The sequence below is a fragment of the Varanus komodoensis genome, unplaced genomic scaffold (assembly GCF_004798865.1).
Source record: "Varanus komodoensis strain SLA01 unplaced genomic scaffold, ASM479886v1 scaffold14_1, whole genome shotgun sequence".
Lineage (NCBI taxonomy): Eukaryota > Metazoa > Chordata > Lepidosauria > Squamata > Varanidae > Varanus > Varanus komodoensis.
In genome coordinates this window covers 25919202-25943409 of record NW_025335438.1, presented here as the reverse complement: position 1 = coordinate 25943409, position 24208 = coordinate 25919202, and the positions used below count along the sequence as shown (strand labels likewise).

Genomic DNA, 24208 nt, shown 5'->3' with positions numbered 1-24208 from the left:
TGATGGTACAGCATAGAATGGATGGCACGGCCCTGTTTGTGTTCCTCTCCTGCAAACATGGGATCTGCTTGCTTGGAAACACCTGCCACTGAAATCAGCCCAAACTATGTCTCACCAGAGAAATATCGGCATTATAAAGCTTGTTCATATTCTAAATGAGAAGCCCACTGAAGGTACAAATCCTACTTATGTTTAGACCAAAAATAATAGAAAATCCTACAACTCCCAAGATTCCAAAGCCAATATGACGGGCTGCAGAATGCTGGGAGGTGTAGGACTCTTTCCTATCAAAACATGTACTGAACTAGCTTTAAATCAGCTGCAGGTTTCTTTCACCCCATGCCCATTTACTCTGCTTAGATAGTCCATTGTGCAAGGATACAAGCAGGACTGCTTATATTAACATATACACGTATCTATGTACACAAGAAGAAACATGCTGGATCAGACCAAAGGTCTATCTAGTCTACCAGTCAGCCAGCTGCCTCTGGGAAAATCACAAAAAGTACGTGAGTCTTGGAGGTCCTCTAGTCCAGCCTTAGAATGGGATCTACACTGTAGGAAGTATTCCCAACACTTGCTGATTAATGGTCAGATCCACCCTCTTCTTCAAACGGAAACAAACGAATAAGAATAAGAACAAATGCCTTCAGCAATGTGCTTAGGATTTGCACTCAGAATAGTCCATCAAGTATGAATTAAATACTCCTTTATCTCGAAAGGAGGCTGATAGGATTTTGGAAAATAGCCCAGTCAACCAGAATAGTTGGAAGAAACCTTCTGCGTTTGCTGTTTGAAATTATGTCTGCTTGGCTGGCTGTATTTTTCAGGGTGAAAGGGATAGCTTTTTCGAGGGAACGCAACCTCGACCCTTAAAAAACCGCGCGCGCGCACTCATTTGCTTTGAAGGAATGGCTGCGTTTGCTGTTTGGGGTGTCTGAGAGTGGAAATAGTTGTATCATTGGGTGGCCTTGATAACCCTGCATTTGGCAGGGGGAGGGGAGGGGAGGGGAGGGGAGGGCAGCCCGGCACGGTGGCTGCAGCTTTCAGTAAGGTGCCCCTTCTTATCAGGCTGCTCCGAGCTGAGCAGCAATTTATAAAGCACAGCGTGTTACATAAACACCGTTGGAGAAGAATGCGTCTCTCCCTTTGATAGCTGCCAAAGTGACCTTTCGTTCTGTGCCTCACGCCGAGGAGGCGATGCCTGGAGACACGTTAGTTACCCGCGGATCTCCACGGCTCCGGGCACGTTCTGATGCGAAGCGCCGCGAGGCCCTCCTGGCCAGCGCGGTCCAGCCTCGCCCCGCGATCCGGGGAGCAGCCTCCAGCACGCCTCGGCGCCTGGTCCGCTCGCTTCTCAGGCTCAGCTGAAGGGTGCCCTTCCATATGTCCTTCCATATTCAGGACGGAAGTCATCGTTATAAGAATAAAAAGAACACAAACATAATAATAGAAAATAGTAAGGAAGAGATGATGATGATGATGATGATGGCAAGCTCTTTTCCTTCTCCTCCCCTAATTATTTTTCTCATTATTTTGTAATAACAGGCTGGCGAATAACACCTGGATTTCTCCACTAGTTTAACCACACGACTCTCCAGAAATGTCGTTCATTTTTCTCTCCCAGCCAGACGCGATTACTTGAAAGTAAAGCGGGAAATTAAAGGGGCGGCTGGTAGGGGCACACGACCCCTTAACATCAGTGCACCTCGCGTTTGTTTCATAGAAATCTAGGGTGGGTATCTGTCCAAAAGAGACTGATCCAGGTACAGTGTCAACCACAAATCACGGATCCCAAATACGGAGTAGTTTCTTCGAACGCACATGGAGACTTCCAAGGTAGCATCCAGGGACTGCGTCTTTCGTGGGAGCCCGCGTGGACGGGCGTGAGGCAACATGCTTTCAGACAGTGCTCCTTCCAGCACAACTCGACCCCCAAGCCCGATGAGGCGATGTACCTAACCTTCAGCCGGTATTCAACCCAGGGGAACCAAGCATTAGCCTTCAAAGACATCGCATCCATTTCAGTACGACGGGCTTTCCATCCGTCTGCAACCCAAGGCATAATTCCAAAAGGATTTTTTTGAACTTTTGGGACATGCTGTCATTTTCTCTGCTTCTCATTTGCTCAAGGTTGCGGGGTCGATTAGCGCCCGGGAGAGAAATCCAAAATAAAGAGGCAGACAGGTAAAGTAGCATTACTGAGCAGAGGTCTGTGAACAACGAAGAAGGGGGGACCAAAGCGCAATAATCTATCAGGAGCGCGGTCCCCCCCCCCCTTTTGCCTAGATGCTGCCACGTATATTTGCTCATCTGTCAGTTCCACGTGGTTCACCGCCCCTCACGCTCAAGGAAATGCGCAGAGGGTTGCCAAACTAAAATCAGTGGTACGTTTATGTGTGTTTACAACGTGAGCGTTTTTTGTCTTTAATTTTGCTTCCCTTGTTTAGCGCTAGATCGAATGTCGACTTAACATTCTGTAGTTCGCCTTACTCGGTTCCGGGATCGGGGTATGCTATCTGAAGATCAGTAACTGTGAACGTTTTCTATTCTAAAAACAAAAAGTGTTCTGTCCCCTTGCTTTTTGTGTTTTGCTTCACAGGACAACTCTCAGCACTTTTCTTCTAGACTACGCTATGACTACAATTCCCTGTTCCCCTGTATCCCATTGAATTCCATGGAAAACACTTCTGATTCAATATACCTAGGATCCGCAGCCTGGGGGAAAGGAGGGTGCGGGTAATAAATCCACTACTTTTCCGTTCATGGTAGCGGAGGCAACCCAATCCTCACTGTGCTCCACAGAGAAATGTTGAGTTCTGCTCTGGTCTTTTACCTCCAGAATAGGTCCTGGATAAAGTTCCGTTCTTCAAGCCATGTGCACCTTTTTGATTATAGCTGTTCTAGCAGCTGAGAGAAGTAAATTAGTTGGATATTCCCTGCTACACTAATTGCTGTTGTGTAAACGAGCTGCTAAACGCGCGATTCTATGCATTTTTACTCCGGAGTAAACCCCATCAGGTTCAAAGGGAGTTATTCCCAGATAATCGTGCATATGCAAGATTTCAGTCCAAGTTAAGGTGCATAATTTCTATTGAAATTAATGGGACTTCCGTTGGCAATGATGGACTATTCTCACTGAAAGCTATGTTAATGAAACCTAATGTGCGAATAAAACATTTACTCAGAAGTAAGCTGTGTTCTAGAGGCGTACTCTTCGATAAGAATGTCTAGAATGTAAGACTCGAAACTTATTTGAGGGTCCATCCCAATGTAATTAGCTTCTAGATAGTAGTAAAACTTCATTTGTGCAGAATAGCCTCCTCCAAGACACCCCAGAGGATTTTCTTGAACATAACAAAGTGGGTTTTTTCCCTATTCACATCGATTGTATCCGTTCCTACTCATCTGTTATTGAAGCCAGGACTAAGTGTATTTCTGGCCATGTTATAGAGTACCTGACTGGTACAAACTATGTTAGACCTCGGCCCCACAGCCTGTTGGCTTTGAGGGCCTAATTTGCGACTTCTACTCGTTTTAGAAATTAATCCAGCTACTTCGGAAGACAAGTGGGCAAGCAGTGGTGAAAATAGAGAATCTGAAACTTTGAACTTAATGTGCTCAGTTTGTGTGTGCATGCATGCACATGTGTGGATGTATTTGATGATGTATCTTACTTCAGCTGCTTTCAAATGTGGATGCCCAGCGCTGCTGCGGTTCCCCGCAGCCCCTCCTTCTGCTGAGGAGGACCTCTAGACTTTAGTCCCCCTGATGCCCCAACAAGTAAAGAAACGAGCAAGCTTTGGATATGAATATGAGCACCCCATTCCAGAATCTTATCACTAGAACGCTAAAACACTTTCACGTGAGACTTTCCAAGTTTCTGCCAGCTGTATGTGACACATGTGTATGTCCGTCATTTGGACCTCAGTCAGAAGAGAAGAGAAAAAACACGTGCTTTCTTGTGGTTGGCACCAGTAAAAGCCTTTTGTTCGTTTTATAAAACCACAGAATGTACAAGACAAACAGAAACAAACAAACACCATAGGTATAAAGGCGGGTTAAACACATTAAGAATTTCTTTTCCTGCCTCCTTTGGGGTTATTTTTTCTTAAATCAACAATGCTTCCACACCATCCTAACTTTCCTGTCAGAATTAAGACACATTCATATAGATGTGCAGGCAGAAGGAGTTTTTGTTTTCAGTATGGCTGAATGTTTAGTTTTCAAGCCTTTGGGTTCTGGGGTGTAAGCATAATATGTCCCCGGGTATTTGGAACTGCCTCTCCCTAAGAGAGGTTACACGCTTCTTGACACGCACAGCAGGAAAGCAATTGCAAATATCGAAGCCTACCAAAAGAACAAGAATGTGGTGGCACAAAATATAGACCTAACAGAGTGCTCGAAGGCCCACAAAAGGAACATCAACATCAACACAAGAGAGTCAGTGTGATGTAGTGGTTGAGAGCATGGGACTGGACTCAGACGATCCGGGTTCTAGTCCCTGCTCAGCCATGGAGCCAACTGGGTGACGTTGGGCCAGTCACAGACACTCAGCCCAACCTACCTCACAGGGTTGTTGTTGTGGGGATAAGATGGGGGAGGAGAATGATGTAAGCTGCCTGGAGCCCTTTGTCGGAAAGAGGCAGGATATAAATAGAAAAATAAATAAAAAAAATAAATAAAATATGCTACCCGAATAAATCTCTTCTGTGCATTTGTTGGGATGGACTGATGGGAGGCGACTGTAATTATTTCCCCACGTCCTAACTCTGGAAGTCTTTGTCTTGAACACAGAGTGACGGAGGTGCATATGTGTCCTCAGCCAAACCGAATCCATAGCAGAAAGCACCGGGGACTGTTTACCTCATGTCGGGGATTGGTTGGCTTGACCCCCCCCCCCTTTCTGCCTCGTGGTGCGATGCTGGGCAAGACGAATGCCTGGGTGGGAGGGGGTGCCCTGTGGTTCGCCACAGCTAATTGGATTCACACGTGCGGAAATGAACTCTTCCTCCAGAAACCTGCGGACAGACTTCCGCGGACTCCTCTCACCTCCCGACGCCCTCCGCTCGCCAATCCATTTGCTCCCACCACTGTGGAGGGACGCCAGCTTCTCTCCCTTCTCCTCCGCCCGTTTCAGTGCCTGCACTACTCACAGACACGCGCATCCGTAAAGAACCACCACGCAAGATGGTTATCCGACTCCCCGAAAAGCCAGCCAGGGGATCGACTGCCCGCTTTGGGAACTGCAGCCTTTTGGGTCCTGGCGGCAGGGGAGCGGGGCTCTGGCGTGTGCTGGCTGCTGTGAAACTGTGCCCTCCGTCAGTTGCGTTGGGCTACCAAAGCTCAGCATGGCTTGTTGAGGGACACTGGCAGTCGTAGTCCAATACCTGGGAAGGAGAGCACCAGCCTGTGGGGGAAGGTTGGTGCCAGACTAGGAACATCGCGGCGCTCTTGGCCAAGCTGGTGACTTCTTCACACAGTCGACCTTGATTCAGGGCTCTCCTACCATCTACTTTCATTTCCTAGGGACCACCTGAAGGACAGAAATGAGCCAACCTAAACAGTGGCAGCCGCGCGTGCAAATGTGAGGCTGACGTCCTAAGCACACTCAAGAGACGATCCTGAGCACATTCTGCAGAGAAAGTGAGCTACGTAGAAGGCGATATCCAGTGTTAATCCATTCTGAGCTCCATTCGTTTCAATGCCTCTACTCTAATTGGGACTAACAATGGCTGCAATTCATAGCATGGTCCACAAAACTAATGGGACAATAGCTGGAAATGAACGAGGCGTGTCAGCCTCGCTCACATGCCTGCAACAGGAACCATTCACACGAGCCAAGAAGGGGACATTCCCGGGCCACTCGCCTCTGCTTGTTATGGCCCTCCGTGGAGACGCGCTGCTTGCGCCCCTTTCGGGCTACTGCGTGCCGACCACGCCGAAAGCGGTCGAGTGGAAGGCGGTTGCCCGGGCTACTTGACCCTCCGCGGTTCTCCTCTTTTATTGCGGGCGTCAGATCCCGAAGCCCGGCTTCTTCTGGGCAAAGCAGAGGATAGAAAAGAGTTCCCCCCAAAATTCCACCCAGAAGCAGGTTCCCTATGAGAGTTCCACATAGAAAAGAGGAGAAAATGTGAAGCAGGAGAAGGAGGAGAGTGTCTTGGCTGTAAGGTAAACAGACAGCTCAAGTGCGATGAAAAAAAAAGGCTCGCGGGTGGAGGTTAAAAGGCAGGTCACTGCTGAGCCATTAGAGGAGAATCAGACCTTTGCTAGGCCGTCGCTCTTCTCCCGCCCCCGAGCAGAGGGCGGCCAAACCACCGAGCTGCTGTTAGTAATGGGGCGTGGAGATTTCCACTTATCACCTCCGGTCCCCGTCCGAGGAGAGCTCGCAGATCTCAGGCCCAAGTAGTCCTCGCCTCGCTTCCCCGGCAAAGGGCAAAGGGCGCAGGGCACGCATCCAAGGCCCAGCAGTGCTGCGCTGCGCAATCCAGTGCGCGGCTGCTCAGAAGTGACCTCCACTGAATTCGACGAGGCTCACTTCGAGGCGACGGTGCATGGGGCTGCCTCAGCGGCAGTCCTATGCACCTACCTGACAAACGGCCCACTGAACTCCACCGGTTTACTTTTGAGTAGACTGTATAGGATTGCGTAGTTTATTCTTATTTCAATCAAGCAAAACGCCCCCGTTTCCCGAAGACTACCAAGCTTATTTATTCAGGAAATCATTTAGATTTTCGTCGAAACGGGGAAGCTGGATCGGAAAAGCAGAGCCCATCGGTCTTGGATCTGGGCTTTTCACCCGCGGGTTCCCTTGCTCGCACGACTGCAGCGATGCTTGCAGGTTTCTGTCCACGTCGCCCAGTTCAAAAAGAGCCGACCAAAGGAACGCTGCGCTCCAGACGCGACGGGACTTCCCGAGCTCTCCGGGTGTGAATACGAGGCGCACCGCAGAAATGCGTTTAGGGAGTGAAGTTGTGAGGCCTGGACGCCGGAGGATGGGTTAGCAGAACGCTTGCAGCTTTAGAAATGCTGTTAGTACATGAAGGCGATAAAAATATCCTGGCTCCCTTTCGCGATTTTGTTATCTGAACACCTCCCTCGCGCGGACTAGCCGCGCACCCCTGTAGGCTAGTCGTCTGAATCACCTTTTACTAGACTGACGCTATTTGTGCCTCGATACTATTCCATCTGCCATCTCCAGAAAGGAACCCCTTTTCCCCCCTCGATGTCATCGGAAGGAAGTTGCACTGAAATCATCCGGGCTTATTTTTTTGTGGCTGCAGTCTTACCCACATTTACCTGGAAGTAAGGCGCCATGCGCTCAATGGGACTTCCTTCTGAGGAGACGTGTGTAACCTTGCATGGTTTATCTGTGCGCACGCGTGCGTACGTGTCACACACACTACTAAATTTGTATGTATCATGCAGTACACACACAGGGAACGTATGAGGCAAGTAGTATGTTTCAGTGTATTTTTCAAGCTCTATATCCCTGAAATTTATACTGGAATGTGATTAATATTTATACCTAGCAAGGTGTTTTTTATACCAAGGTGTATTTGTAGCTTCACTCACCTTCCTGGGAAGGACTAACAACGCAGCGCTCTCTCGCTCTCTCTCGCTCTCCCCCCCTTCCCCGCATCCCCAGCTGCCTGCTCTCGTAGTTTTGCCCTGTGTATGTCGGAAGGACAATTTCTGCGAGTTCCTTCGAGCAGGATGAGCTTCGTTCAGCCCCAAGAACAAGATCTTTCGGTTTCTGTACAAACTGATGATGACAGATATGTAGTTGATAACCTTGGAGGGAAGAAGTGATTTTAATTTCCAGTCACTTTCCTGCTAAGTACCATATCAGTCTGTATGCAGTTAAGATAAGAGAGAAGGGAGAGACGAGGGAAAAGGGAGAGAGAAAGTCAGCGAAGGGGGGCTTCGTTTGAGAAATCTGGACGCCTCGTTTGAGAATATAGTTTATAGTGTCTCTGGGTCCTTCAGCTTGCACCCCTGCCCCCGAAGCGTGGCAGAAACTCCACAAATTTGCCATGGGAAAATATATAGTCCAATTACATATGAAGTACCCCGGAAACGAAGGGAAAAGAATATTTTTAAACCCCTTAAAAAGGAATCAGAAATTATGTTTGATCATCTTAATGGAAGAGCAAATGAAGAAAAATCCACTGCTTCATCCATGATATTGAAGTTTTAAAAAGAAAATTAGAAATTGATTAACTAAAAGTATCACAGATAACAGAAGGTCTTTGAACATAGAAGAGTTTTTTTGTTTTGTTTGTTCTTGAAAAAGATCAAACATTCTTTCCTAAAAGGGAAGATGGAATAGTTTCAACTAGCTTCGTCGATGGCAAAATAAGAATTGTGTCGCGCATTTTTATTCACAGCTTTTGTGTGCTGTCGGGGGTGGTTTTTGGGGGGGGGATTGTTGGCACTGGCCAGCTTAAGCGCCTTCTCTGCACACCTAATTGGCTTACGGAGGGGGGTCGGGTTGTCTCCTCCCTCCCCCTCCCCCCTCCCCTCCACCGGCGGGGGCATTACCTCTCCTCCCAGCGCCGTCTTGTCTTCCAGGGCAGGGCCTGGCGCTGGGACGGGCACCCCCGTCAAGAGCGCTCTCTCGCGCTCCGATATTTGCTCAGGGCTCTCCCTGAACCCAATCAAGGACTCGCTGGCTGCACTTTTCCGGCCGGGCTGCTAGAGGCGCCTCCTCTCCCCTTTCATATCTCCATCGGCTGCTCGCAGGAGCGGCCGCCGTCGCGCAGCTCACTTCGCTCCCTGGATCGGCCCGATCGCAGCCCGCCGGACACGGAGGAGGGACCCCGATCCCCGCGAAAGGTGCGACCGGGGCGCGGGGTGGGTGCTTCGCCGGTGGCCGCCCGCCAGCATCTTCCTCGGGACAGCCGCCTTATCTCCGCCGCCGGGCTCTTATCGGCCACTTATCTCTCCTCACGACAGAGGGAGACGAGTTCGGTGCCTCTCGCCGTGGCGTTTGGGCGCCGAGGTGGGAGGGAACGACGTGGCCGCTCGTCTCAGCCTGAGCGTGGCTCCTCCATGCCGATGTCGGCTACTTGGCGAGAGGCAGGGCGGCGGCTGGGGGCGGGGAGGGAGAAGATCTCTTCGCTGTTTTCTACCGACTCCAACACACGCACGTTCCGCAGCCTCAGGAACTGGCAGTCCCGGTGCGGGAATGAGTCCCCCGAGAGGTCGAGGAGGGCGGCGGAGGTCAGTAGCGGCCACCAGGAGCTGCGCACTGTGTTGATGGTGGATGGGTGCCATTTCTAAGGTGTGCCGTGGCGCTCCGGGGCCTGGAACGGGCTGGGTCAACCTTGGCAGGCTGGAGGGAGGCGGAGAGAGCAGGGAGGCAAGGGAAGCAGGCGCAACTTGGCGCGGACTGGCACCGCCTCCCCCCCCCCCATGCTCCACGGCTTCCCCTTTGGCAGCGACGCTCTCGGCCGCCGGCGCACGCGACAGCCGCGCGGGATCGCGAGCCAGGATCGCAGTCCCCTCGCCGCAAACCCTCCGGGCTGCGCTCAGCCATCCCTGCACCCCTGGGGGCTGCGCCACTGCGCTCTTGGCGGCTCTGCCGCGCCACTTCTCCCCGCGACCCCCGCTCCTGTTAATTGCATTACTGATTGTTTTCATTCTGGGACGAAATCCAGTGACTCACTGGCAGAACCCGAGCGAGCGAGCGAGTGCGCGTGGGGCGGGGGGTGGCCCGAGCGGGGCCCGTCCGAGTCCACGCCCCGCTCTGCTTCGCTCCCTCGCGGGTGGAGAGCAAGTCCCCGGAGGAGGCGCAAGGACGCGCCGGGCTGCGCTCGGGCAGGCGTGGAAGCGGCGCACTCCCAAGAGGTGGGACGGTGGCGCGGGGACTGCGGCCAAGCTTTCCAATGAGGCGCCGCGCTTATCATGTAGAGGGCTTGGGTCTCCGTCTTCCTCTCTCTTCCCTTGGGTGTGTGTTTGTTTTCTTTCTTCGTGGAGCTCTCAGTCGCCCCACTTTATAGATGGGGTCACAGAGGCTGCGGGAAAATGGGATCTGGTCGGGAGAGTCGAAAGATAGGAAGCGGCTTCCTCAGATTTCCTTTTCCTGTCGTAAAAGGGGAGCGCCGGCGATGTTGTGCCGCTGGCGTCGGCCCGGCTGTTCCGGCGTGAGCACGCTGACCCCGCTGTAGGCATCAGAAACCCTTTGGGGACAAACCGAGAATTTCTTAAAGGAGACGTCTTGGGGTACAGAGAGGTTTGGAAGTCATGTAGGTTGGTTGTATCTTGGGCATGCTCTCTGCGGTTACTCCATGGGAAGGCAGTAGCTCTCTGCACGTGCCCAGGGGCACTCGTTCTAGTGGCATGTTTACACATCTCTGCAAATTGGTAGGTGGGTCAGGACCGAGGTCCCAGGGGCTGCTGACGGTTGCTAATTCACCTTCCCCTTTCTCTCCTTCTAGAGGCCAGCTTTGAAGGAGGCCCCGGAGCAGCAGCGAGGCCAGGCCGACGCTGAGCACCCCGCCGCAGGGCTGGATGGCCCTGGCTGAGGGTGGCTGGTGCCTGCTGAAGCGCTGCGCATCCCACGACTCGCTGTGCTCCTTGGTACCCAGGGAGCTGCCTGGTCCGTCACCATCACCCTCCTCGTCGTCGGACTGCTCCCCGAGCGGCAACACCTGCGCGAACAGGACCTTCAAGCAGGAGCCCGGAGGAGTGCTGCAGCCTTCGCAGCAGCCGCTGGGCCTCACCGAGGGCCGGGCTTTGCTGGGCCCTTTCGTGTCCTTGGCTGCAGCTCCGTCCAGCTTGCCCAACTGGGAGGACTTGCTGCTCTTTGCGGACCTGGATCAGACCAACAAGCTCATCTGGTCCAGCCGTGCCTCAGCCAAGCTGAGCCCGGATCCTGCCCAGCCTCCCCCACCATCTGTCGAGGACATGTACCCCCACCCGCACGCCCACCACCCGCACACCCACCACCACCCACAAGGCCTTCAGGGCAGTGCCTACGATGGCTCGTCTCCTGGCAGCGGCGGCGGCAGCTTCGTGCAGTCGGCTGGATCGCCTGTCTATGTGCCCACCACCCGTGTGGGCTCCATGCTGTCCCCCTACCTTCAGAGTCCTGCAGGCGCTGGTCAGGGTGGAGGACCATCGGCTTGGCCCCCACAGGCAGGCCCTGAAAGCCCATCATCCTCTTATGGTGCCCCCAGCGGCGGGTGCGCCCACCCAGCTTCTGGCCGCTTTGCCTACCCAGCTAGTAGTCCACCGGTGACCAACGGCGCCTCCCGCGAGCCCACCACCTACAACCCCCGCGAGCAATTCCGGTCTCTGAATGGATCCTACTATGGGCCTTATGTGGGCGCCCAGTTCAGCACCCCGGGGTGGGCCAGCCCCTTCGACAACTCCATGCTGCACTGCCTGCCCAGCCGAGCCGCTCCCCTCGCTGTGCGGCCCTCCAGCGCAGGTAAGAGCACAGGTGGTGCAGCAGCTAGTTGGTTTGGCGATCAGCTGGGGCAGAGCCGCAGTCCCCAATTCTGAGTTGCACTGTGAAAGATCCTTTGTTGTGAGGGAGAACCCCTGAGCTTAATCAAAGAAGTACAGATGAATTGCAACTACATGGGGAATTAGGAGCAGGAAAGAGAGAGGGAAACAGTGGAGTGGATATTGGATTAAAAACCAATATCAGCTTTATTATTAGAACTAATCTATAATACTCTGTTATAATTATATACTGTTATTAATCTTCTAGCTAACAACAGATGGAATTGCATTGCAGTGGCCATGGGAAAAGGATCACTAAGAATCGTAGGGTAATGGAGAGAAGAGTGGGCAACCTTGAAAAGTGCTGCTATAAATTTGTATTTCAGTAAAGGTTTCTGGAGCAATTGCTTGGGAAAGGAATGGTCCTAGTCCACACAGTCATCATCGCAAATTCACATTTTCTGCTTCATGTCAAGAAACTTGGGACTGGGGAACATTTCCGTGGGTTGTGGTCAGTCTTTGGCTTCTTGTGCAATCCTAGCAATAGTTCTTAAGGGCAGTTTTTATTCAAGTGGAGGGGTGGATGCCATGAACACTTCCAAACTGCTGTTGAGAACAAATAGGAATTGAAATAATAACGAATTTGTTGGTGAGCTATATGGAAAGAGGTGGCACCATTTTCTGCCACTGGCATCATTTCTGCCTCTTAAGTTGCTCTCTATCCCCATCCCTCATGTTTTTATTTTATTTTATTTTACTTTATTTTATTAGAGTTAAATCCCACCTTTTCCTTTCAATGAACTCATGGCTTACATCTTTTTCCTGTTGTAAGTCTTCGCACCACAACAACAACCCTGTGAGGTAGACTGGGTTGAGAGTCTGTGACTAGCCCAAAGGTACCCAGTTTGCTCCATGGCTGAGCAGAAACTAGAATTCAGTTCTCCTGAGTCCCAGTCCCACACTCTTAACCATTACACCACACTGCCTTTCAGTAGTAGCTGCAATGCTGGATCGGCACCCTCTCCTTACAAGGCAATTGTCAATCTGAAGCCAGGAGGGAGAACCAGAACTAAGTCTGTAATCTACGCACGTAAACAAGTCCTACAGTTCTCAGCATTCCCCAGTCAGCTGAGAATGATGGAAGTTGCGGGACTTTTTTCTGTCTAAATATCCTGTAAGGTTGAGTCCTTAACTATACTGAAAGCAAGGGCTGACTTAATAGGCCTACTGCAAGGTCTGGATCCAATCCACTGTGTCTCCAGAAGCCTTTGTACGATCAGCTGGATCGTGCCACTTATATGTATGGAATGGCAAATTCGAATCCCTTTTTCTTGACTTTGGATGGGAATAGAGTTGGCTTGCCTTTCGGCCTCAGTCTAAAGGGGTGGTTGGAAGACCTCCACACCTCATCCGCCCCACCAAAGCACCTAGGGGTCTGATGTTTGCAAAATGGAAGACCTTTCCGGGAAAGCCAGCATTGTTTTAACAAATTAGTTTAACTCCTGGGAGGAGAGGATACACACACATAATGCAACATCACCTCGGCATCCGTCCCTCCGTGGGTTGGACGAGTGGCTAGGACGAGTGGGCATGGAGGAGGGAAAGGGTTAAGCGCCTTTCCTCCCATTGTCCGTGCGGAGAGAAGCGGCGCCTTTCCCCGTGGAGGCTGCGCTGGCGCTCTGGTCACGCGCCTTTGCGCGTAACGCGCCATTTGCGCGAAGGGCGAGGAAGGGCCCGCGGGCAGGGCCGGGTCGGCGGCGTGACGAGCTTCGCGAGCACTGCTCTGGCTTGAGGGTGCAGCGGGGAAGGTTGCGGAGGGCCGCTGCATTTCGGAGGTTGCCAGCTGCCCGTCCAAGATCAGGAATCGATGGGTTGGCAGTGTTCCGTCTTTGTGCTGCAAAGAGACCTGTGTGAGCCATGCCATGGCACCCCATTGAGTCAGATGGCTCGGTCACTGGTGCAATCTTACTTTTCTTTTTCAGTAGCTCAAAGGAGATATTAAAATGCACTAGTTTTTATTTCATTTCTTATAAATAACCATCCAATGCAGCAATCCCAAAACACATTTACTAGGGACTGAGTCCCATTATACGCAGTGGGGATCACTTCTGGGTAATTACGCTTAGGGTAGAACATGTCAATCAAGACACTGGAAACTGGAATTTTGGGGCTTCAGCCTAGGCAAATCTATGCAGAATATTATTTCAATGAGTGGTATTAGGGTTAGAATAGACGTGCATCTTAGTTTGCTAATCAAGAATGGGAGACTGAATAGCCATCTGGTAACTTTTCAAAGTTTTCTTTATTCCCAAGTAGTCAGTGGCACCACTGACTGCTCTAAAGGGCATTAAAATTTGGGACATTTTAGTGGATATACCAACTATCTTCTCGGCTTTGACTTCTGCATTTGAAAATCACACACCTCAGTGTATGAAAGGTCTATTTTTAAATACTATTACTACTATCATTGCTCAAAAAAGAATTTAGCTTTTCCTGCTGTTGATAAACAACATAGTAGGATTCTTATAATTTCTTTTATTAAAGAAATGCTGATAAAGAAAAAGTAATTGAGATTCAAGCTATATAAATAACAACAAAAAGGTCCAAGTTCAAAACAGTCAATTCTTTTAATTCATTTTAGAAATAATTTAAATGAGATACTTGAAAAAAGTTTCATAAAATTTCTAGAGAGAGAATTTAATTGAATTTCTCCAGCTGTCTTTGGAGCTAGATTCACTTTTTCTTTGAAAAGAAATCTTGTGGCCATATACAAGCTAAAGCTTATTGGCAATATGTATTGTGCAACATAAATATGTGGTGTTTTATTTTTTCATTCTCTACTGATCTAAAGCCATTCTTTTACCATTAAATATTTTAGGATTGAGAGTAGAATATTTTTATTTCCTTGTAAGAAAAAAATGGGTGATTTTAATAGGACATGAATCTAAGTAATCATGTTTTGGATTTACCTAGAGAAAAGGGGAAGAACAGAAAGAAGATAGCATGTGCTCCCATGGGATTGTATCCTTGTTCTTCTTAGAGCAGAACCACTGAAATGAATGGGACTTAAATAAGAGAATTCTTGGGTACAACACTTGACTCCCACAATTTTTTTAAGCAGAATTAGTTAATCTTTAAAGTAAAGCTGCCATTCCAGATATACGAAAGTATTTAGGAAATGAATTTAGGAACTGCAGAATTGTCTGATGTGCACTTATACATAGAAGTAAGAATTTAATTTGAGTGACAGTATGTTTTCAAAAACAAAAATCCATTTCTTTTCAAAGCAATCTGTAAATAAAATCTTACTGTTTTTTCTTAGTACATTTAAAAATATTTTTCCCCTTCTTCCCTGAAAAATATTTTAATGGTCTTTTAAAAGAATGAGGGAGAATTTTAAAAATTATATTCCTTCCTTTTTCGGTGGAAAGATTTCTTCTAGGATTGCCTCCTATTGTAAAATATATTGCTACTGCCATAGATGATACTATGTATTACCGCAGACAGTAACAAGAAACTTGTGACTCTGCAGGAGACAGGAAAGTGCTTTCAAATGCCTTACTTATTGATTCATTTATTTTTAAGGCATTTCTGTACTGCCTTTCTTAAACATGAGGTCATGTACCCCTGCAAAATCGAATTAAACATTAAAAAAGAACAATTTAGAAAGGTGTGCGTGTAAAAGGTAATTAATCTTTTCCTGAATGCAGAGAGAGTGGACACCAATTACATTTTCAGTGGAAATACATTCCACGATTAACAAAATGGTGATTTTAGAACTAGTTTTAATGGTGGGGAAATGGATGTCTCATATTGCTATGCATCAAACAAGCAAAGGGACATTTTCCTATGGGCTGGCAGAGTTTAAATGTTTCTATTTAAAGTGCCTGAACTCAGACATAAGTTTCATTGCGTCAAATAGGGCTTACTTCCAGGTAAATAGACATAGGGTTTCAGCTTTAATTGCAAAAAGCAGTGCATATTTAAGGTTATTTGCTATGAAGATTTTCCTGTGTTATTGTTAATAATAATAATACACATGACCAAATTGTTCTCAGACATCACCAGGAGTAACACCACTCTTTTTAGAGTTAATGACTCCATGTCTTTGATATGAAACTCTAGTACTTAGGCCACATACGTACTGAGACAGGGTAGAAAATGGCACTTACCTCTGAGTAAATATGCACAGGATGGTACTGTCAGATCCTCCAGTGTCCTAATCTAGGTCACCAGGAAGAGAGAGAGGGAGAGGGAGAGGGGAGCAATGCCCCTCTGGCCCTTCTGAATCTCCCCATCCATGGCAGAACATAGTTCTGCCAAATGTCCTGACCCAAAGCACATTCCTTTGGAAGACAGTGCTTTGTTTACTTAAAATTATTTCTAGCCTGCCTTTTAGGGGTGGGACCCCATGCTCCATGGATGCCAATGAAAATCACCTACTTATAAGCCACAGGGATTGTTAAAAAGATAGAACTGCAACATGATCAATATGCTGCTTGCAAGAAAGTTTGAAGAAGTGTCACAAAACAGCCTAGGGGACAGTTAAACGTGGAAAAAAAAACCCTTCCCATTTGTTCAGTGTAAGTCTTTATAAGAGCCTGTTTGCCAGGGTGCTTTTCAGAGAAGCCAGAAATCCTTGATTTATTTCCCTGATCATTTTCAATGTTGTTTTTCCCAAAGGACTGTGACCAACTTAACCTTATCGATGGCCTGATTGCCTGCTTGTGCTGTCAAATGGCTGGGCTTCATGAGGCTTGATGCCTAAAAGAATTTTACGCTAGGTAAACTCTGAGGTTTTCCTTAAGGATGGGGCTATATAGCCAATGATTCTTTGAGAAAGAAGGAATAGGACAAGGACAATGTGTCTTAATTAGGTCTTCCACAATTGGGAGACCTACCTTTCAAAACTCGAAAGCTGTTAGCTGGTTAAAGTTCAGTGAGTTAACTACTTGTTTTTTAGCAGACTGATTAAGTAAGCCTTTAAAACAAACATTACAGTTTCTCTGCACTCAATTGTTCTAAAAAGGCTCCCAGGTTGTTTTTCCAAAATAACAGCTTTGGAAAGTTTGATGAAATTAATTTATTTCAGTACATGTAGAACTCTCTCATACTGCTTTTCAGAAATAATTTAGGCCACACTGGCTGAATTAATGCAGTACAATCCTGCCTAACTTTTCTTGGAAGTAGGTTTCTTTACATGCAGTTGGAATTACTTCAAGTATCTTAACTAAAGCAGTTCTGTTAGAGGATGCTTCAGGGAGAAAATGTCTGAAAAGGCTACTTTTTGAGATCAATATATTATGCTACCTCTAGTGTTGACAAATTTTACAAACATCAGCTATAAATAATTCTGAATTTGGTTATAAAATGTTGCCTAAACCAAATTTCCATTTGTATTTCATTTCTTTTCTCCAAAAGGTTCATAATATCTTGAACTGAAAATAGTCCATTGACTCACTTGTATCAGCATAACTACACTTGTAATACTTGCCACCATTACAGACTATTCTAAACTAATGGATTGTAATTTAATGTACTGTGTTGAGTATGAGCATACCCAGAAGGATGTCCCAGCTGGGGTTTAAAAAGTGAGTGTCCCAAATATGATAACTTGCATTCTAAATTGGATTATTCCAAATTGATCCAGTGGTGACCTTTAAGACAGAATGCTTGGCATGTTTAGACTGAAATAGGTCTTACAACTCCAGCCTGCTTAGAGTCGTTGGGCTAATTTATGTTCAAACATGCATAGGATTGCCTCCTTAGTGTGTTTAGTATCATCTGTGTGTCCAATAGTGTTCTCAGCCGCCATACCCTTTATCAAACACAGTGTTATTATCTTGTGCTTTCAGTGCACAGAAAATTCCAAAGAACCTGTGGTATGTTATTCACATTATGTCTTTTGTTATTTTGTTTTTTCCTCCCATGACTCTTATAACTCTATGACATGTACTTAAAAACACTAGCTATCTCAAGGTGTTTTTAGCAGTACTTACTCCCTTCTGAGAACATTTTATTTTATTTATTTATTTAGGATATTTCTAGGCTGTCCATCACTTTTATCTCTGGATGGCTTACAATAAAATCTATAAATAAAATGTGCATATCCCAAAGAATATCTAAGTCGGCTGTTTGCCGATGAAATTCGATGAAATTCATAGATCTGCCCTCGCATCCTGATCTCTCATATAAGGGCCCCAGTCCCAGGAACCAAGTATTGAGTTGTGTGAAAGTGGCAGGCAGGGCTGCTTCTGTAGCTGGCATAGGATGCTGGCTGCCAGGATGAACTGAGGACCCCCTGAATCCAATCTTTAGGAGCCACGAACTTACTCAGTGGCCTCAAGTTAACTATTTCATACCTACTCTCTTCCTATCTTTAATATTGATATAGCTGTGCCCTACTTGGAAGGTTTCCTGTGAGGCTCTTTTGGACACTTAAATGTATAAATACTGTGGAGCAGTAGTGAAAGCAGAACTATGTCCAACCCATGTTCTGTTGGACAAGGCACACTTGATTCTACTTCTAACATTCTGGGGAGACTTCATAAGTATCCCTTGCAACCAAACAGTAATCTTTGGATTATATTTTCTGCATAAAATACTTCTATATGAACTCCTTTCTGGGGAAACAAAATTATAACCAACACTAACAGCCATTTCTGTGCTTATTATTATTATTATTATTATTATTATTATTATTATTATTATAGGATCCAAGAATAAGATGCACTTTAGTTTTCCTGCTTAATAATGTCTTTTGGACATTACCATCAATAAACATGTGTACTGAAATGCTTAATGCAAAATAAAAAGGAATAAAATAGAACAGTCTTGGTTTGATCCACTAAGTACTTAGAAAGGGATGTGTTTTCAAAGAGGCATCCAGATAGATTAGAGTGAGGAACATTGCTATGCAAACGTGAACATGATTCTTAATGCATACTTGCCTCAGCACTAGCTTTGTGCTCACACTTGATGGGATTAGGATGAATCTGAAGAATGGGGAAATGTTTCTGTTTTCCTAATTTTCTGATGTAGAAAGAGTTTCGAATGGTGCAGAAAGATATTTTAGAGCTGGGAAAACCCTACCTGAAACCCTGGAGAGCTGCTTCCAGTCAGCATAGATAAACAATAGTAGTCTGATGCCCTGGATAGCATAAGGCAACTTCCTGTGTAACTGAAGGTTGCAGGGAAACCTAAGTGTTTGAGAAAAAGAGTTTAACATTCTGTAAGCTCTTCTTGCAAGGAAATGGATAATTGGATATTTTAAAAAAAAATACACCAAGGCACGCTTTGGAGAAATGGTTTAATATCATTTGTTGTCAACTAATTGCAATTCTTCTGGGTTGTGACCTTGTGCGCTTACTTCTACATTACGTTCTTTTTTAATCTGTTTAGATTGGGGTACCAGCCATTTCACTGATGTAATTTTTAAGCCATCTATCAAGCGAGTGATTAAAATAAACACTACTGTACCATGTAAGAACAGCCACCCAAATAACATGTATCAAAACAGACACCAGCTTAGAGATGTTGAAAGACCAGACCTTAGCCCAAATAATTAATTGTAAAATGCATTAAATGCAGACTATAAATAATTTTAGATATATTTTCAGATAGAAGGACCTTAAGTGAGAACAAAAGATGTGCATAAATTGTGAACTTGAAATTTGCTCACAAAGTGAGGTGCATTCATCTGATCATTATTCTGAATCATAGTTAACAGCTGCCCTTTGAAACCCAGAAGTCTACCTTAACTGTTAAGAAAATGGATAAGCATTTCTTAGAAGAAATTGTCTCTTAATTAAAAAAAAATGAAATACCGTTTTTAAAAATGCAGTGACTGAATTCTCTAAATTAAATGAATGAATACATTTTTAGATTTCCTAACAAATATGGATGCAAACGTTATGTTTCCAAATAACACAATTATAATTGAGTATACATTAATTTGTAGTTCCTATCAATTCCCCCCCTCATCCCCCAGTATTTAAAATTGTCTGCTTTTAATGCTTGCCCAGTTAATTGAAAGCTGAATATTTTGGGTAGAACCTGGAATTTTTGCAATAGATTCTTTCAGTGGCTTGAGTTCTCCCATATACAAAATGGGAAAAACAGTGGTCTACCTTGCAACCCTGTTGTGAGAACAAACCAAATATAGATCTATTAAAATGCAATTTCATCTATTCTACATATAATGGGGAGGTGAGACGTCTTATTGTAAAACCCTGGAAAACAGAGAGGTTGTTGTGTTTTAACAATGAGAAGAAAAATAAAATCTTTTCTCCAGTGCCCTTGAAAATCTCACACATGTATCACTTTCCTCAACCTGGTGTCCTTCCATGCTTACTGGGGTTGATGGGCACTGGAGTCCAACATTCCTGGCAGTCAGTCAGTTGGGGAAGACTGCTTTCCTAGTAGCTTGTGTTGGAGAGCTCTATCCACTGCCAAGGAGGTATTTAAAATCACAGTTTATGTTCCAGGCTGGGTCTCCAGCATGCTATGATTTGCATGTTCAATGTTGGCCTTTTCCTAAAGACAAAACACTTTTGAAAAGAAGAAGGGAAAGGTGGAAGGTGCCTTTTTCTGGCACCAGGTTTTCAAGGCCCCATTTCCGAACACGAATGACAAAGGCTTCCTGCTACTTATGAGATCCCTTTCACTTTCTGGTGTGTCAGGTGCATAGGAGGTAGCAGCAGTCACTGTTGGAGCATGCTATAATGGCAGGGAACACAATTGATGGGAGATGGAACTCTTGGCAGCCATTCAAAAGTCAGTCCCCTTCAGTTCCATGGGTATTACTCCTGAGTAAGCATTGTGGCCGGACCCATTTTCCAGAGTGCTGCGTAATAATCTGGCATTGACATGAACAGGGTTGTTTCCCTGGGGCGGCCTTCTTTAACCCAGAGCTCTCCAGACATATGAGACTAGAATGGTAGAATGACTACATCCCTGTTAGCCCCAGAAAACCCTGGTTGGGGATGGTGGTTGTTGTAGTCCCACAATCTGGAGAGCATTTGCTTTGTTGGGGAGGCTTCCCCAGGGAAACAGTCCTGTGGATTTCAGTTGTGGAATGGAAAACAAACACAGTCCTCTCCTATCTTTAGCTAGGCACAAGATGCTTTATCCGTGAATAGAAGATGGGTGTGTGTTCTCAAATGTGCTTCTCTATTCACCACTTGGTTTAGGGTCATTGATGCAGAGAAAGAGTGGAAAACATGGAAAATTCCTCTGTGCCGATAGTAGAAAGAGAATCGTATATTATTTGTTCTGAGGTGTTGTATCCTTGCCTCTATGTTCTGCAGTGCTTTGAGAATTCTTACAGTAAAACTTGGCTGTGCTCAGAGGCAGGCTTACTCAGTATGTTTCAGGAAACTCACATTCTGTGGCTTGCTTGTGTCACATTTCAAAAACAACCAAGGGCCAGCCATTTACTTGGAATTACACTCCCCTGCTTCCTCCAGGATTAACAGCGCAGTCCTATCTATGGCTACTCAGAAGTATGTCCAATTGGGTTAATGGGAGTTACTTCTATGTAAACGGGCACTGGGTAGCAGACTAATTTTTTAATGGCAACTGATGTAAGGTCAATAGACAAATGAAGAAGACCAAGCCACAAATGCCTTCTTTCATTTTTTAGTCGCTCTGCCGTTGTCCAGTTTATAAATTAGACTCCACTATCATACCCAGTATCACCAGCTGATCCTGCACAGTGTTTACACAGAAGTAAAGCCAACTGTGCTCCAAGGGACACACAGAATTATAGAGCAGAAGTAAAGCCCAAAGACTTCAGCAGGCTTTTCTTTGTATTTTCTCTTTGTATTTCAAAGAGCTAGCTCTGAAGAACTTCTGTGGAGATTGAATTAGTGTTCCAATCAAAAGTTGGTCATCTTGATATCAGTGGATCTGAGTCCCAGATATGATTGTTCAGGAAGTTCTCTAGGGTAAGCCCCTTCACTGGAGAGCCAGTGTGGTGTAGTGGTTAAGAGCATGGGACTGGGACTCAGACGATCCAGGTTCTAGTCCCCGCTCAGCCATGGAGCCAACTGGGTGACTTTGGGCCAGTCACAGACTCTCAGCCCAATGTACCTCACAGGGTGGTTGTTGTGGGGATAAGATGGAGGAGGAGAATGATGTAAGCTGCCTTGAGCCCTTTGTAGGAAAAAGTCAGGATATAAATCGAAAAATAAATAAAATAAATAAAAAAAACAAATAGGTGGATGTTGCTGCAGAATTTGCACCCATATCGAAACTATGTGTATTTGCTCCTTCAGAACAGAACCATTGATTTAAATGGAAACATGCATCCTGATTCTATATTTAGCAAAGGATTTCAATGGAACTTACTTCCAAGTTAAGTCTTGAGAAGTATATAATAGAGCCCCCCCAACTGAGGCTTGATTGCAAGGAATTCAAGAGAAGCGTAACTCAAACACTCCATTCTAGGCAAGTTTATTCCAAAGAAAATTAAAGAATATCCAGCAGCTTTACTCCCAGTTTAGTCTACATTGCCGAAGGCTGCCCTTATATACGGACTTAGCTTGGGAGTCAGAGCTACTGAATTCAATAGGGCTTACTTCTGAGTAAAATTGAACAGAATCATACGGTGCATGTATCATTGGAAGTATATCCCTCTGAGTTCATTGTAGACATCTGAATCTATCCATCTACACATATTTTCTGACCCAGGGTGCCTGTTCTCACCTCTGTATATCTGCAGAGAATGTGGTTATGGTTACAGTTTTCAATCAACCAGGAATTGCCTCGAATAGAACCTTTCCCTTTTGGAAAGTTTGTTGCCTCCATTCTTTTGGCTTGGGTTTAAAGGAAATCCTGCAGGATCCTCTTTCACATTAATTCAGTTCAGTAATTCTCCAGGAACCTGTCAAGATTGGCTCCCCAGCCAAGAACAAGTCCCACTAAAATCAGGGACTAGAGTGTGAGTAAGAAATGTCCATATAATAAAAAATATTTGGAACAGGGAAGACAGGAACCATTGTGTGCATACAAAGGTTGAGGAGGCCAGGAAGAATCTTGCAAGAGCTTTTATTTTTTATGGGGCTTTGAACACTGTTGGCCTATCTCCTCCCACGCCTGCTGTTGCCTCAGAAGAATGTGTTTATGCACACATTCAATAAACCATAATGAAAGAATCGCTAGCCCCATTTCAGTGGAGGCAATGGACAGGAGGATTAGAGCGCTCCTGCCCTCTTTTACTCCCACCCCACAAGTCTTCCATTCCCTTGATTGACTGATAGGCAATATATTTGACTATGGCTTGGACAACAGCAGCTGCAGGCAGGGGGAGTGTGCTGGACTTTGGAGCAATGACGGGAGCGGGCAGGGCAGCCTGCGAGTTTCTGCTTTAAAGGCTGGCTCAAGATTTCCAGGCAGCATCCAGCTGTGGGCAAATGGTGAACTTGCCCCCATTCCCTGTTTTTAGCACCTGACTTTTTCTGTCTTTTTTGTGAGTGGCTGGAGAAGGGGCTTTGGGAAAGAGATCAGCCACTTTTCCCTTGGAGATCATTCACTTTCCCCTTGGGCTTGGCATCCCCATCCTGACTCTAAATTCCTAAACTTGCAGATACATACGGATCTATAAATTCATATATACTTCAGTGTTTAATATCTAATATATCTAGATTATATTAATTAAGTTTAGTCTCTAATATAGGTACACACATGTGTAACTCCATGGAAGAATGTATGCATGCATGTAACTTTTAATTTTAAAAATGAAATACATGTATTTACATTGTATGCATACACCATGGAAGTCTTAAATTTGCCATGTGGAATACATGTCTACAGCATCAGAGAGTTGATTACTGAATGGAAGCAGAGAAAGTGGGAGCATATTTTTGAACAATGTGTGAACAGTACATAAAGATAAGAAACATTTTGTATACATTTTGTATACAAGTCTATTGCAGGGTATGGGAACCATGATCTGGGTTTAAATCCATACTGATTTATTAATTCCTGAGCCAGTCATCAATTCTGGCCAAACCTACCTCAAAGGGTTGTTGTAAAAATAAAATGTGCAAGTGGTAAACCATGAGCTCCTTGAAGAATAGATGGCATTGTGTCCTAGATACCAACAATGAAGTGAGGTTATAAGTTGTGGTACCGTTGTACCCAAAAAGGGGAACTGATGAAAAAGCTAAGTATTACTGCTACTTGAGTTCGGCAGAAGTAGAAAAAATATATTGAAGAGGCAGATTGTTGGCAAGACAGCCTGGTGTGGACTGAACATACTTGGTGGATAGGGCAGAACATTGAGTATCTGTTGGTGGGGCTGGCAGGGGAGGAAGGAGTGATGAAACAGAGTCTGTTGAAAGAAGTCTTGTGGATGGATGGCTACAACATTAAATGCTGCAATACTTCTCTATAGTGTCCGTAGTGTAAAATGTCCCATCAAAATCAGTGGGACTTAATTCTGAGGAAACGGGAAAAGGATTGCACTGTTACTGCTTAGAGTCATCAAAACAAGATCCAGTGCTTAGGACCTTTTGGGCAATGGCTAGAAATAAAATTGTAACCTCATTTACTGAGACTTTAATCCTGCACAGATCAGCTGAGTTCAGCTTGACATTCTTTGTTGTGAAAGTTTACCTGCAAATTTGTTCAGTTGTGTTTCTGAACAAATTTTGGGGTTTCTGTCCAGATAGGGCTGAATAGAGGACCCTTTAGTGTGTCTGATGGAGCGTCCTCTGGGGCACTGATTTCTGAGTAAACATGGATAGGTTTG

The 24208-nt window shown here is 45.9% G+C and overlaps 1 protein-coding gene across 2 annotated transcripts in view; it reads left to right on the top strand.

Annotated features, from left to right (window-relative positions):
* The first annotated feature begins 8590 nt into the window (after positions 1 to 8590).
* Positions 8591 to 24208, top strand: part of GATA6 (GATA binding protein 6) — a 39136-nt gene continuing 23518 nt past the window's right edge. Inside the window, exons 1-2 of one of the 2 annotated variants that reach the window (XM_044424071.1) lie at positions 8591 to 8838; positions 10443 to 11437. In XM_044424071.1, coding sequence (XP_044280006.1) covers positions 10516 to 11437 — 922 coding nt within the window. In that variant the 5' untranslated portion in view covers positions 8591 to 8838; positions 10443 to 10515. Of the gene's footprint in view, positions 8839 to 9824; positions 9953 to 10442; positions 11438 to 24208 lie in introns of those variants that run through there. The other variant, XM_044424072.1, reaches the window with a different exon arrangement.